Source organism: Lygodium microphyllum, chromosome 19 (genome assembly GCF_053477565.2).
Source record: "Lygodium microphyllum isolate KBCC chromosome 19, Lygodium_microphyllum_v1.1.10, whole genome shotgun sequence".
NCBI lineage: Eukaryota > Viridiplantae > Streptophyta > Polypodiopsida > Schizaeales > Lygodiaceae > Lygodium > Lygodium microphyllum.
In genome coordinates, this window is record NC_141153.1 from 78,860,058 (window position 1) to 78,877,012 (window position 16,955).

The window sequence follows — 16,955 nt, forward strand, 5'->3', positions numbered from 1 at the left end:
CATATGTGAAGTACATGCAAAAGTCTCATCATAATGAGCAACCAAAGCAATAGCACTATGAATGGTAGTCATACATGAAGTGCTGTCGAGCGTACCCTTTGGCAACAAGATATGCCTTGTAGTGATCAATGTTACCTTTAGATCTACGTTTTAATTTGTAGAGTTAGTGCCTATAGCACACTTGCTACCAGGTAAGTCACATAGCTCCCATGTGCCATTTTTATCAATATAGTCCATTTCTGATTGCATAGCCACCATCCAATGTTCACTTTCTAAAGCATCATGTAAAGAAACAAGTTTTTCATTGCATGCAGTAGCTACAAGTGCCTGCGCAATCAAGTTACCCTATGCATGGTGAGTGACTACTCTAGTTCTGCTAGCAAGAGGAACGGGCTGTTTGTTGTCCTGTAATGTACCTAACAACCATCTAGGGACTGTTTTAGCTTCTTGAATAGCAGCCCTCTCATTGGCCACTTCATAATTAGCAATGCCTTGATCAATGGGCTAAAAATCAAGCTGTTGTTTAGCATGTGTCTACTGCTGATTTTGCTGTTCTAAACCCTCAATAGGTTGCTGAAATTGACCAAAATCAGGTGCACTTTGCTGAAATAAAGGCAATGAATTGTCAAACGTGTCCATAGGCAAACCAACATGTTCAACAAATACTATATCTCTACTAACAAAAATCTTGTTGGTGGAGGGTTGGTACAAGCGGTACCCTTTACTTTCTACTGAAATTGACCAAAATCAGGTGCACTTTGCTGAAATAAAGGTAACGAATTGTCAAACATGTCCATAGGCAGAGCAACATGTTCAGCAAATACCACATCTCTACTAACAAAAATCTTGCCACTGTGAGGTTATGGTTCAGCAACACACACACACACACACACACACACACACACACACACACTCACAGTGAACAAGTAAATAGCAAGAGAGAAGAGTGTGCTGGAAGATCACATCTGCTATGTGAGGATGAATGGAAGCACAATCCCTAAGGTACTAAGTACCACATCCACTGACAAGCATTCACACCGAGAAAAAAACCCTTCTGAGAGCACAACACAAAGTGTATTGAGAGCTATCAATAGAGAAGATTTACACAACTAAGTATGCCCTAAAAGTAAATAGACATATATACAAGGTTGGGAAAAAAGAATCTCCTAAAGAGAGAAAAAAGTGCCCCGATGGTCCTAAGTGTGCTTATACACATCACTACCAAAATATGGCAACTAATCATACTAATCCTTAACTACTCTAGTATAAATAGTTGATTCCTGATGCCAATCACAAACTAGCTCTATGGAAATCACATCATGACCTCCCTACCTTTGGCCGAACCACCAAAGATGCCCTCTCATGTTAGAACACACTCGGAGCAAAATATTGATAGATGAGGCTTGCATACCCAACCTCCTGTTAGCATGTTAGCAGAGTATTTGTCAGCTCATGTGTGAGTCTGAGCTTGATCTGGGCTGGGCATTTTTTTATTAGGTATTTTAGGTATTTTTCTGGTGTGGCATTTTATGCCAGTGGAGCATTTTATGCACCAGTCGGCCAGCTTTAATGCTGTCCGACCAGCATTATTGCTCCCCACTTTTTCAGCCTATTTACACTCAGTGGCTCCTCCTCAGTCAGTCACATCATCTTCACCATCTGCAGACTCTGTGGAGAGAGGAGCCAGTGCCAGTGCCCACGCAGCCAGTGACTTACTGTTGTATGCGACTGTCTCGTGTTCAGATATATGGATTCCATTTCCCGTGCATACATCTGAGTTCTCATCTGTATCGTGTTCTTTTCTTTTCTCTTTTTGTCTTGTGTTTCAGCAGTTTATTTCAGCACATGTTTATGCTTCCACCGCTGCTCCACTTCTGACATGGTATCAGTTTTCAGGATTTGTGTTTCTGCTGTGTTTTCTTGCTGATTTCAGGACTGTTTTGTACCCCTGCTGATCAGACGACTGCTGTCGCAGCCAGGCGACCTGTTTTGGGGCTGTTTTCAGCCTGCGTTTTTTGCAGTTTTGCCATCGCCTGCTGCCTCCGCACCCTCTGCTGCCTACGCACCCTCTGCTGCCTGCGTTTTTCATCTGCAGCTGCTGGCGACAGTTTTCTACCTGTTTTTCTCCAGTTTACAGCCTACGTTTTGCTGATTCAGCATCTCTCGTAGCTGGGTGACTGTTACTTCAGGCCGTTTTCTCTGTTTTTGGCAGTTTTTGACTGATTTTTTGACTTTCTGCAGCAGATTTTGTCTTCTATTGATCAGATTTTGGGTTCTATTGCATGTGAACTCTCATTTTCTGCAGTCTGTGCTTGTGTTTTGGCTGTGTTTCCTCTCTAAATTCCATCTCTAAATTCTACTTCTCTTCTTATCCTCTCCATATGGCTCCTCCGTGCACTTCCACTGATGATAAGTTACATGGACCTGATTATCTCACATGGAGTGCTGTCATGAAAGCTTGGTTTGTGCAGAAGCGGCTATGGTACATCGTCTGTCGAGCTATTGCTCGACCTCTCCGTCGTTTTCCTCTTCCTAACGACTTTGATGAGGACAACCATGAGGAAGCGGTGCTCACATGGGAGTCGGACGATGCCCGTGCTTCCTCGGCGTTGCTTCGCTGTATTTCTAAAGCGGTCTTACCGGCGGTTACCTCCTGTAGGACGTCTCCTGAAGTATGGCAGAAGTTGCAGCAGATGTACGAGGCACCTTCCACCATGCGGGCCGTCACACTTTATGGCCAGCTCCAGCAGATGAAGTTTGAGCCGACAGATACTATTCAATCTTTTCTTCTTCGTGTTACGCAGGTACAGGACCAGCTTCAACACATGCAATCTGCTCTTCCCGAGGTGCATCTTGTCGGGACGGTTCTCTACAAGCTCCCCCCGGAGTTTGATGGAGTGGCCAATGCTTTGCGGGCGCAGACATCATCGACTCCTGTCAGTTTTACACATATGACCTCGATGCTTCTTGAGCATGAGATATCCTTGAGATTACAGGGGCGGCTTCCGGCACATTATGGAGGCGAGGCTTATGTAGCTTCAGAGAGGGGTGACGGGAAGAAGAAGTCGAAGGCCCAGTGTTACCACTGTGGCAAGAAGGGACATTTGCGGAAGGACTGCAAGAAGTTAGCGGCTTCCAGGAAGAAGGAGCAGAAGACGAAGCGGGATGCTGACTCTACCGATGAGTCCTCTCCTTCATCAGACTCCGACTCCGATCCTCCGTCCAAGGTGAAGTCCAAGGCGCGGAAGGGATCCTCTTCTTCGGATCGCGGAAAGGGCTTGGTAGCCCCTTCCTCGGCTGCTTTCTAGTGGTGGTGATGAGGTCATCCCTCACGACTCTCTTGTGCCAAAGAGGGAGTGTGAGCAGGTGTTCAGATGGGGCAGCCGCGCCTCATCTATATTTTTATACAGGTGCACAGGTTCCAGAGAGGGACATCCCTGACGCATCGACTTCAGTCTGGCGGAATCAAATCCTGGAGCTGGGATTGACATCCAGGTTCATGATGAGCTGGTTATCTGACAGAGAGCGGGAGGCTTTCGTCTGGAGCTCACATGAGGGGACACTTTGGCGGTCTGGCCAAAGGCGGAAATCCATGGTCACATATGTTCAGAGGCATTTTTGACAGGATGGTCTTGTATGCTCCTGCGAGACATTGATGATGGACACAGAGACATGCTATGATCTTCTCTATTTTCGGGTATTTGGTACGATCGACATCGACATCAGGTTCTCTCCGAGGCACCTTGGTGGTGGCTTGATCACCCACTGCTTGGGTATCCATGGTTCTACTTGGTGGTTCTATGTTGTATAGTTTCTGATCTCTTTTCATTGTATTGTATCAGATCACTCATGATCTGAGAGAGGGTGTTAGCAGAGTATTTGTCAGCTCATGTGTGAGTCTGAGCTTGATCTGGGCTGGGCATTTTTTTATTAGGTATTTTAGGTATTTTTCTGGTGTGGCATTTTATGCCAGTGGAGCATTTTATGCACCAGTCGGCCAGCTTTAATGCTGTCCGACCAGCATTATTGCTCCCCACTTTTTCAGCCTATTTATACTCAGTGGCTCCTCCTCAGTCAATCACATCATCTTCACCATCTGCAGACTCTGTGGAGAGAGGAGCCAGTGCCAGTGCCCACGCAGCCAGTGACTTACTGTTGTATGCGACTGTCTCGTGTTCAGATATATGGATTCCATTTCCCGTGCATACATCTGAGTTCTCATCTGTATCGTGTTCTTTTCTTTTCTCTTTTTGTCTTGTGTTTCAGCAGTTTATTTCAGCACATGTTTATGCTTCCACCGTTGCTCCACTTCTGACACCTCCACCACTGTCTCACACTTCCTCTCTAGCCTAGTGAAAGTCATTGCCCTTCTCCTTTTTCCACAAAGTTGCTATCTTCTTGTAGTGCTTGTAGAGATGCCCCTTCTTGCCACACAAGTAGATCATTGCCCCTCCTTTTTCTTTGTGTCACATTATCCGAAGTAGCCAGTGCATGATCATGGATGCTGCTAGAATGAGATGGCAGCATCCCCTATAACCAAAGTGCAGACTTATGCTCCAATAACATAGATGTCATAAGCTGAAAAATTAGTAGTGTTGGCGACATTTGAGCTCATGAGGTAGTTCGCCACACCATCGGACTCGAGAGGGAGCTGGTGGAGGATGGTCCCAATCTAAAGAGCTTTGGGTAGTGTTGACAACATGTTGTGAAGCTAGCCTTGGAATCCGGTCACTCCAAGGGTGAATGGCTGAATGTTGTTGGTAGACTTGAAACAATGGTCTAAAGCTAACCATGGAGGGTGACATCCCACATGGCCAATGGAGCCTTGTACATTGGTTGGAGTTTCACCTGCACAATGGAAGGACTTCCTTCAAGATACGTAGAAGAAGCACCAAATATGATTTGTCATCATTTGTATCTAAGTCAAGGATTGCTTCCTCAAAAATGTCCTCCCAATTATTGTAGAGGAGATGGTCACTAAGGACGAGGAGTTAATCCCAAAACCAAGGTTTGCAATCGCTTTTGCATGAAAAGCAAACTTTCATACCTCGAGTCCAAGTTAGATAGTTAGGGTCTTAGAGCTTATCATCAATCTTGAAACATGGAGGAGCCATTGAATGGTGAAATGAAGATAGAAGTTCAACCGTTCAAACACGAAGTTGAAAACACATAGAAGTGATAGGATTGAAGTGAAGAGCATGTAGTGATTAAACACAACGGACACATGAACCCTATCTTAAGTGAGAATATGATCAGATTTACCACCAGCTAGAAAACACAAGTCAATCAAAGTTAATGGCAATGAGGTGACAACTGTAGGAATCGAAATGCGAAGGTCGATGGGGCTGGGAAAAAGGTAGATGATTGTAGTAGAAGTCAAAGTGAAGGCAGTGTTTGCAAAGACAAATGGTGTGGTACTGGAAACACAGAGATGATAGCATTCACAGGATGAGAAAACAAGTCGACAGGCTGAGAAACAGATTGTCCAGCAAAGATATTATTGCCCAGCACACAGGATGATCTGCAGCAGTAAACACAACATTCACAGCAGCCCCTGGACCAGTAAATGCAGCCCGATAGATCTGAAACAATAGTGACAACAACAGAAAGATTTGCACCCAGACCAGGGACTTGCTCGTTTGATACCATGTGAGTATGAGATATGCAAGCAGAAGTGATAGAAACAACTGCTGAACACTAAATAAGATGAAGAATAAAGCAAGAAAAGTCAAAATCAATGAATGGAAAAACGGGCCATGGAATCCCTAAACCAAGGTATGAGAAGATGAGTACAAACCACATGGAACATGGCTTATCACTAGAGTGCCTCCAGTCTCCCTCTCCAGAAGATGTAGGCATGCAATGAAATGACACTCGAGAGTGGAGAGGAGGCACCTATATATAGGCCAAGTAATGAGGCCGAGACAACGAAGCTGGCCAAATAGGCTGCTCAGCTGCCCACTTAGGTGCCCTCCCAAATGCCCAATTCAAGCTCCTAAAGCCTATGAAATTTACAAAACTGATAGCCAACAGTGTAGAAGCATAGAAAGTGGAAGACAATTGCACATGTGGTTGCACAAAACTTGCTAGTTTGGGTTTGCCAAAAACCCAATCTTGCAGGTGCATGCTTCTCCCAACAATGACATTCTAGACACATGACAGCAAAGACCATATACGTACTGCCAAGACAAAAACTTGTAGCTATGGGTCTCTTCTGTTTAGTGTAGAAAAAGCATGAGCCATTGGAAATGTGGCTATGCAAGCCCAATTGAGGGAAGGGGTACCAAGCATTCAATCATGCAATTTGTGATTCATGTCGCCATGTGGAAAATATACTATTTCTTCCAGTGTCCGCTGCTTTCAGTTTTCAACAGGAGCGTGGTAATCTCTAACATTGAGGGCAGTGTTTATAGCTGTCTTGTGATCCTGCAGTTCTTTCTTAATCTGTATTTCTATTGCATTGATGCATCCTTCAAAATCATTGACCTTGAGCTTCAGACATAGATGTAACTTTAGGCCTTTTCATGGGTGGGTGAAAGCTGGATAGGAGGCTGCAGAATTGGGGATGGTAAGATGAGACAAGGGAACCATCACAGTAGAGAAGAGAAAGCATGCATGGTTCTGGAGGGAAGGACTGAATGGTCGATGCATAGAGATGAGCAAAACATGTAGAGTGCAGCTAGATGTGCCTTTTGGAGTACAGTCTCATGCAGTTCCTTGTGGACAGACACACAGGGAAAGCATGGGTACTAGGTGCACCCTGCACCTTTTAGCTGCATGTATCAACTAGGTACACCCATTGGGAGCTTGTATCAACAACTAATTCTCATCAAAGGCAGCATACTCAAAATGATACAATGCTGAAACAGTGGCTACCCTTGAGCAAGTGGAGGAAAGGTGGCCAAATTGTATGCAGAAAAAGAACTTAGTTCTTCTTCTTTTAGGAGCACCCTTTCAGACCTTGTATCAACTAATTCTTACTGACTTCTCAAAGAGAGTATAATCAAAATGCAAGGGTGCTGATACAGTGACTAACCTTAACCAAGTGGAGGAAGGATGCCCAAAGTGTATGCAGAACAGAGAACGTTGATTGTTTAATTTTGGTTTTATGAGACTCATACAGCTGTCCCTTATGTGTAATAACATGGTACGGAACAGTCACGTCTTTAAGTCTACAGGCACTCCAAATTGCCAATCTTCTGGACCCCTAAAAGCTTCAGTTTGATGCTAGCTGTGGGTAGCAAACACATCATCTGTGCGAATATTAGAGCCGGTGACCACCAGTAGCCTATTAAGAGAGTGTAGCTATGTAGGCAAAAGTGGAATGGAAGGTTATGAAAACATGAGATCACAATCGTCTGGTTCTACCATGTAAGAAGCCCCATACTACATAAAAATATGTATATCTCTCTTTTCATGAGAGTCATTAAGTATGTTCTGCCATGATCCATCTTGGCAATATATCAATACCAATACTAGAGAATACATACCTTTGCTTGACAAAGTTTAGTTAATGCTTCCACATGAAGGTTCTGAAGACCATCCAGCACAGCAACATTCAAACCCTCTAGTTCTTCACTCTGAGAAAGAAAACATGGTGATCAGAGACATTTTCTGAGGTGTTGACTAATATAGAATATTCTCTTTTTCGAAGGAAAAATAAAGTGATCAGAAAGTTGCCTGGAGCATAAACATCCATTTAATGAAAGAATAAAGTGATCAAACACCACTCAAAATTTCCCGGAGAAACAATAAAGTTTTACAGACATTTTTTATATAAAGCAGGAATTCCTTAAAGAAAAGAGAGGCAACATGTAAAGATGGAATGTAAGTAATGCCTTGAAGGTAATTCGGTGAGGTTTCTGAATGCTCTTTTAGCTTGTAGAAAACCAAGTGAAACATAGAGGATAACTCAGAGCATTGGTTCCACTGAAAATATAACAAAAGCAACAATAAATCATATCACCTCACATTGATTATTCCGCAACTCTTTTCATGAGTATGACATGTTGCAACTCACCAAGAATGGTTTTCAAAGTTTGAAACTTTAGAAGAGAAGCTGTATAACCGGTAGGGAATATCTAGAACCAGTACTGAGTAGAAATACCATGGTGCAAAACTGTCTCCACCAGATTACAAATGAAGTATACCTCATGAGCTGAATAGTTATCAGAAGGATATTTCTTTATCTAAGAAATATAAAGATGGACATTCTAAGAGGACATCGCATGTGGATTTGTGTTGATTTAGAAAGGAGTCTTTCAAAGTAATGCACTAAGGATGTAGTGAAAATTGGTAAATTCAGTTGATTCGAACGAGAGAAAAAACTAGTTTAAAAAAAGGTTGGAGTTCCGGTTCCTTGATTCCCTTATACAGGAGCAGATGTTAAGATTGTGTCAGCTGACTGACTGCTCTCCAAGTGTTAAACACGCAACCCTCCATGAGATAATCTAGAAACTGGACCTAAAACTAATTCGCTTCAAGTGGCTTTGATATGGCATTAGAGCATTTGCTCCTCATCCCTTTTCTACAAATTACATCTCGGATAAACAACCACAGATTAAGAAAAAAAAAAAGGAAAAGTCATGTGAAGGACTGCTAAGTACATCATTAATACAATGGTTGAGTGAACAACCAATTTTGTGGGCTGTAATGCCAAACCATGATAAAGAGCTGGCAATATAGATACCACGACATGTCTAAAACCACCACTGATCTAATCTGATTAAAGGCCTGAGGCAGCTACAGGAAGCACAGCACCTTGATGATTGCAAAGAAGATGAGGATGACAAAATAGCGGAAGCTAATCAGGATCGCCATGGAATAACTTCACCTTGACAAGTCAAAGCAACATAATTCAAGCATATATAAGTAATCTCTTCATTAATCAATGTATCTTAAATAGGCCAAGTATGATTTGATTAGGGTATGTTAGGATATATCAAAGGGCAACCCTAGATTCTGGATACCTTTCACAAAACAAGTGGAATCTCTCTTTGAATCACTCCACCTCCCTAGCCCTTCATACTTCTGATCAGACTTGTGCTCTTTCACCTTACATCAACCGTTACATCAAAGTATCTTATCTAGCAACCATGCTTGAGACTCAATTTTCAAATACATTCAATCATGGATCCTAATGCTAATACACCCTTGTTGAGCTTTAAAAAACGAGCATTTCTCATTCAACCTTCATTGGCTTATTAAAACAGCTACGAAACTCAAAAATTACCAAAGTTTGTATGTCCCATAAGCAAACACCCAAACTTTGGGATGATCCACATCTATAAATAGGAAGCTGCCCAGCCACTTGCTTCATCCCTTGTTTTGCAGTTTATCCAAATCTATCCCCAGTTCATCATGTCAAGTGGTTGCTAGCTCCTCCCGCTACTACTGCCAACTCATTCCTCATCATCTCCAGCTGCTTTCATGATTATCCAAAGGCTGCCCACACCTGTGTTTGGTTCCAACTGCTATCACCATCAATCACTCCAGCCCTCTATTCGGCTACTGCAGCCCCTGTTCAGGTACTCCCAGCTGCTGCCCTGAACATTAGGACTTTCTCCACTGCTGCATTTTCATCCCTATAGGCTGTCTTGCTTTTGTTCGTTGCATGGAAACATTTTCAGCATCGGCCTGATCTGCATTTGCATCTACAGCAGCTCGTTTAGGCATGCTCCGCACTTTCTTCATCAGCCTTTGCACAGACTAGTATTTACTGCATTCGGGATCCGCCTTCAGTGGACAACACACATCAATACCTCCCTCAGCCTGCTCCCTCAGGATCCATCTCCTGTGGACAACACACATCAACACTCAGACTGCTCCCATGAGAGCCATTGACTGTTGGACAGCTCTACTATTCTGCACTCTATATGCGTCCATTCATTATTCGTTCCTTAATCAATTATCTCCATTTTGCATTTCTGCTTTGATGTTTGCGTTCACTATGTTTCAATCGTGATCATATACTCTATGTTTTCTTTTGCAAACACTCACATATCTCCACATGGTATTAGAGTTGGTGCTCTTCTAAAGAGGTACTAGAGGCTATAGTGGATTGTTGGTTTGTTCTTGATTACACTATATGTCACATGTTGATTCACAATGGCTCAAACCACTCCATCTCAGGATCCTCTGGTGCTTTCTCAAGCTAGTCCTTCAATGGAGGCAATGTTGAGGCATTATGGTCTTAATTTGGAGAACCACCCCACATCTACTAATCTTTCTTCTAGGGACCACTTATAGAAACCCAACTCTTCTTCATTTTATATTCCTTCCCACGGTGCATTTTTGTTGTAGCAATCCACTAACAAAACTGATCATCTCTCAGTCCAAGAAAGACTATCCACTTGGGACACAACGAAAGGTTCAAATTCTTCATATTCAAGCCCGGTAGCAAGTTTATGCAATCCATTTTTGTGTGGATCTAATTATGTCTATACTACTCCTTCAAGGTAATCCTTTATCTTTTATTTCATTTGCCTTCACATTTCTCGCCCTTCCCTCCCACTTTCATGTATATTTAGATTCATCTACCTTAAATCTAAAACCCTACTTTATACCTACCATAGGTTATCCAGTTTTAGCTCACATTGTCTTTGATGTACATTTTGGTTTTCGGCCATCATTAGACACTCCTAGGTGCACCACTTGCACCCTAGTGCTTTGTTGCCGAGAATGCCACACATGTACTATGCACCTTTCCCATATCCACAAGTGCATTACTCTTTGTCCTCTAGTCTGGTTGTACAGGAAATCCCTCTCTTGCACACTATACCACCCTCCCCGGTTGCTCAAATGCACAAACCCCCTTCTTGTGCTGATGAGTCCCTCCTCCATTGAAGGTAATAGGAAATGGAAAGCAAGTACTTATACATTTAGACCCAATCCCACCCTCCTCCATTGATCCTACATATGGACCATGTTTTGATACCGATGCTCAATCTCCTTCCTTGAAGGAAAAAGGGACTGGTAAAGTCAAAACATCACAAAGACCTTTTTGGCAATACTTGCCTAAAAAGAATAGGCATTTTACCTTTTGACAAAAACCCGAACATCTAGATGGCGACTCACTCGAAGGCCAAGGATATTAGACCCACTCTGAAAATCACACCATCCACAGCTCCAAGTATTCTAACCACACCAAAATTGAATCCAATCCTAATTCCCAAGCCAACCTCAACCCCTTTCAGCGGTGCTAGTACCACATAAAGGAGGTTGAGAGAGGGTCTTTCCTAGGGAGGTAGCTTAATTGCTCCACCCCTAGCATACATGTTCATAAATGGCTCGTTAATGATACATTGGATCATGGATCTGCCCCTCAAAGATGTCTTATGCCATGCAAATCACAAAAATTGGCAATCAAGATCAAAAGGTAGGTATACAAGCAACAAGATGATATATTGCACAAATTTGAATACTTGGATGGTGGCTTGTTTGAAAACAATGTATGCCAATGGTCTTTTGGCTTTGGAGGGCCAATGGTAGCAAACTCAAGAAGTAATTGTCTATATTCAGCTAACTTCACGTCAAGTGTTGATCTTGCCAAACCTCCAAAAAACTCTTGCCTATATTTAACTAACTTCACATACAATTTCTTCAACCTTCATGCTATGCAAAATAAAGGGAATTTCAATTAGGCTGCAAATGGAGAAAAAAGATGAAGTATCGATCTTGCCAAATATTTGAAAAGCTTTAGTCATCAAGTGTAATGCATGTGAAAAGAACATTGGCATAATTCTCATGCAAGATGGATGTGTAGTAGCCTATAAGAGTAGAGTTTTATAGGACGGCCGAAAAGCATTTGAAGGTCTATGAAAAAGAGTTGTTCGGTATCTTTCTTCGTGCAAGGTTGGCTACATGTGTTGTGGGAGAGGAATCCTAAACAACACCTACAACTACATCAAAAGTAACCCCAAATGGTCACAAGCAAGCACTTTAAAACAATCGCACACTTTCCATTGGATGTGTCGTACTTGACAGGACAGATCGGACAAATCGATCCATCCATCAAACATGGATAACTAGGTCTTCGTGGCAACACTATCTACTAGGGGCTGATTTTATTGTTCAAACAAATCATCAAACTTTTGAGTTATTTCTCAATCAAACTAAGTTGTCTAAGAAGCATATACAATTTCTTCAACATTCATGCTATGCAAAATAAAGGGAATTTCAATTAGGCTGCAAATGGAGAAAAAAGATGAAGTATCGATCTTGCCAAATATTTGAAAAGCTTTAGTCATCAAGTGTAATGCATGTGAAAAGAACATTGGCATAATTCTCATGCAAGATGGATGTGTAGTAGCCTATAAGAGTAGAGTTTTATAGGACCGCCGAAAAGCATTTGAAGGTCTATGAAAAAGAGTTGTTCGGTATCTTTCTTCGTGCAAGGTTGGCTACATGTGTTGTGGGAGAAGAATCCTAAACAACACCTACAACCACATCAAAAGTAACCCCAAATGGTCACAAGCAAGCACTTTAAAACAATCGCACACTTTCCATTAGATGTGTCGTACTTGACAGGACAGATCGGACAAATCGATCCATCCATCAAACATGGATAACTAGGTCTTCGTGGCAACACTATCTACTAGGGGCTGATTTTATTGTTCAAACAAATCATCAAACTTTTGAGTTATTTCTCAATCAAACTAAGTTGTCTAAGAAGCATATGAGATGAGCCAATTTTTTATCCATGTACATTGTATGCAGAACATCAAGTTTGATTGTCAAAAGACACTAGGTTCATTGCCTCCTTTGTCTATTATGAATAGATCATGGGACAATATTGTTATGGGTTTTATCTTTGAGCTTCCTAGGACACATGTAGGGAATGATGGCATCTGTATGCAAGTTCAAAAGTATATCCATTTCATTCCAATGAGAAAAAAGATGACAACAAATCAAATGGAAAATTTACTCATGTACGACATCTTTAAATACCATGGTGTGCCTTAGTCTATCAAGAATGACAAAGATCCACATATGACAATTTTTTTTGGAAAATATGGTCACTACTTATAAATTTTCATCTCCATTTCATCAATACTCAAATGGGCAAATGGAAGAGACTAACTCCACTATTCTAGATGTTTTGAATCTATGTATCAAAGCACAAGACAAAATGAGAAAAAGATTTGCCACTGGTGGAGTCTGCTCATAGCAACACTATGCATATTCAACTAGCAAGGCGCCACTTGCGATAGTAGAAAGGGGGATGAAAATCCCAACCATTCTACATATATAAGATAAGCTCTTTGATGGCAACACGTATGTCAAGACCATTGGAGAACCTTACAAGAAAGTAAAGCTAGCTCTCCAAAGGACTTAGGTAAAGCACAAGAAAGCCACTAACAATCACTACTATGCATTAGAGTTTATAGAGTAAGATTGGGTTCTTTTACATTTTGAAAAGGCAAGGCTTAAGAAAATGAAGCTGAAAGACCGCTTGTTCCCTATGTTGAGTATGAAATATTATGGGACTTTTCAAGTTTTGCACATGATCGTCGGTGAGGTGACTTACAAGTTGAAGCTACCTAATCATTGGAGGATTCACAATGCATTCCACGTTAGTCTTCTTGGGCCTTTCTATGGAGATGTGCCAAGGATATGGTTCATAAGGTATAGTCAAAGGTTGACGAACTTAATGAGATCTTGGTTTGAAAATAGATATTGGCACATAAGAAAAGTTAGGGGTAAAGTTTCCTATTAGTGTGCGATGAATAATAAATATGAAGTGGATGGAGAAGGGTGACTAGGCTAATTCACCTTGATTATTTCAACTTCACCTAAATACACTTCAAATGTAACAGAATTTGGTTGTGCCCAATTGACCTCAACAAAGCACTTGGAGCATTACCTAATGCTTGAGATGGGGGTAAGCAACTTCACTCCCTTGGTACAAACAAGCTCAAATATCTAGAGGTCACTTTGTGACACTATAGGTTGTGAAGATATGCTAAGGTTTGCGAGGAGAAAAAACAAAATATATGAACACAACTAAAACACAATAACTCAAACAAATACGCAAAAACACAAATTGAGAAGAAAGATAACTTTAAAGTGAGAGAATACTCTAAATGAAGGAAAGAGTATACAAGATGCTCAAAGACAAAGTTGTCTAACAACCGATGACTCTTGTGGGAGTGGGCTGAAGGAGTAGTCGGAGAGTGACATCCACCGAAGATGGATCTTGAGGGTTGTTGTAACCACTGGTTGGAGCACTAAACAAGTCACCAAATGTTGATGTAGACGTGGTAGTCGTCACAAGGAATAGCAGCCATTGATGGTGTGGGCTAATGGCTGGAACTTGCGACACAAGGATGAACAAAGCCGCTAGACAACCTCCTATTTGTAGATGTGGACCCTCCCAAACTCAAGGTTTTGTCTTATTGGACACAAAAACTTTGGTAATTTGTGATTTTGGGGCTATTTTAAGAGCTAATAAAGATTTAATATGCAATGCATCTTTTTTAGCTTAACACCCCCTCAAGCCCAAAACTCGAACCAAAAAAGGGATTGCAAGCATAGTTCACCCCGTGTTTTTATCCCAAGATGTCCCACCTCAAAGCAACCAGGGCATCGGTCAATGGGTGCATGTGGGCTGCCTAAGAACCTACCAAGACTACAAAGGCGATGGTTATCTTACCTCAAGAGTCCAAAGGGTCATCCAAAGAGGCCAAGGCATTAGACAAAGGGTGGTTGTCAACTACCCAGTGGCCTACAAAGACTTCCAAAGGCAATGTTAAACTACTTTGAACAAAGGAAAAGAATATTGAAGAGATATGGAGATATGATGGTGAGAGAGCCACCAATGGAAACAACTCAAGATCCACTCAAGGTGCTCTACATAGATGAATGCTACGTGATGAGAATGCGCGTGCATCAAGGTGCCACTTGGACAGTGTCCCTCACGGAAAAATCGTTCACTTTCCCAAGCACTATTTTACAAAGATAATGATGATCATGCAATGCAAAGGGTAGGAACCCCCATCTCAACCATGGAGTCAATGCCAAAGATAATGATGATCATGCAATACAAAGGGTAGGAACCCCCATCTCAACCATGGATGTCAATGCCAAAGGAGGATGAGGAACCAAATGTTGATCTTCATGTGGTGCTAAGAACCATGAAGAAGAAAGAAGTTAAAGTACCCTAGCTAGAGGAGCTAGGGGGAAGTAGCCACTGTGGTAGTATCAAGAGATGTCACAAGAACCACCTCGAGAGGATTAGCCTCCATACTGCGGAGAAGTAGCCGCCGTGATAGCATCAAGAGATGTCACAAGATCCACCACAAGAGGGGTAGCCTCTATGCTTGTAGAAGAGCAAGTCTCCAAGGAGGATGAAACCACAAAGGAATAATGAGTAACCCATTTCACCAACCTAAGGAGAACCGATGCTGACTTACATGCTAGTCCTAGACTGAAATACAAACCCTTGCAAATGAGATTGAAATCTACAACCTAGAGTCTCATATAATGAGATGCTTAATGCTTTAAAAAACCAAAGTAAAGCTAAGATAAACGAGTCACAAAGTAATGAAGGATGTGAAGGTGTGAATGCAATAGAAGAGATGAAGGAGAATCCTAGAGAAAAGTAACCTAAGGACGGATTAGCTTATGGGCCTCACTCATTAGCCTAAGAAACTAGGAGTACTAAGTAATACTATACTACCTTAGAGCACCCTAAGATGCTAGCCCAAATGTATGGCCACCATTGTGCACGTCCACATCAATAATTCTTTGCCAGTGAAAATCATGGCAAGGTGGGGAAGTGGTCCTAGGTGAGGGTATAGGAGGAGACCTTGGAGTGGTAGCAAAAAGTGCTAATGGTAAGTAATCTAATGGAGTGGAGTTAGCAAACCACTCATCCAATCCTTCAGGATACCTATAAGGCTATAAAAGAGGGGATTTTCCATATGCCACATGCCAAGCACATGTCACTAAGGTGGCTATATACCAAAAAGAGCAGGAGTAGTCGGTGCAACAACTAGAGGGGTAGCCCTACTAACTCTCTAAGGGAGTATAGCCTGTAGATGCAGTCACAGCTTGTCGTTTCTTAGCTAGAAAACCCTATAGTTCCTTTGGTCTCTTTGGTTCCATCTCTGGAAGGAGTCTCCCATTATTTTGGGTTGTCTTCATGTCTTGAGAGTTATTGCCATCTCCAAATTTCTCTTTTAAGAGGTAGTTACTGGATCTCCTTTTGAAAGTGAAAATGAAGAAGAGGACTCCTTGTGGAGTTGATCATGCAACCTCGCCTAGTGGAAAAACTAATATTTGAACTCAAAGAAGGTTCGCAATCGGGTTTGTACTATAAAGTAAAAGTATTTAAAAGGCAACTTATTAAGAAGAATGTAACATGATCGTCATCTGACTTTGGTGAGCTACTAGTGGCGAACTTGGCGCATAACTACCTATACTTGACCAACTTGACTTTCAAATGATCCCCTGCTTTGATAGAAAACTCATACAACTCATAAGTGAGATTGATACAATGTTCAATCTCTCGCCACATAGCGGTCAAGTTGTAAGGGGAAAGTGCTATGATTAGTTGTGAAACTCACAAAGTAACCCCTGCATTTACTCAACATTTGCTATAGCATTGCAGTTCTCCATTGAAAATATATGGTCAAGATGGGCCAGCAGAGAATCCAGCATAGGCTCTAAACCAAACCAAGTGGTGGAATTCCACGTAATAAAACGAGCCTTATCCACAAAGGCATTCTTGCTTGTAACAATTGAAGTGTTATTGCTACATAAGTAATAGGATGGGTGGGTTCGAAAAAAGTACCCATGGGGATTCACCATGCATGCGGAATGTGTGCACAATGGATCCATAAGAGAATGTGGACTGACTAGCATGGATATGGTAGTTGCATAAGTATGTTGAGATGTCGAGCTCCACATGAGCTAGTATCCACTACATGCCTTGGCGATGTGGCACAACTTTA

At 41.9% G+C, this 16,955-nt stretch overlaps 1 protein-coding gene across 3 annotated transcripts in view; it reads right to left on the reverse strand.

Moving 5' to 3' along the window:
- LOC148020071 (kinesin-like protein KIN-7K, chloroplastic) overlaps positions 1-16,955 on the reverse strand; it is a 96,133-nt gene that overhangs the window by 14,936 nt on the left and 64,242 nt on the right. For all 3 annotated transcript variants that reach the window (XM_087700349.1, XM_087700348.1, XM_087700350.1), the window contains one exon: positions 7,491-7,580. In XM_087700349.1, coding sequence (XP_087556475.1) covers positions 7,491-7,580 — 90 coding nt within the window. The remainder of the gene's footprint in view (positions 1-7,490; positions 7,581-16,955) is intronic.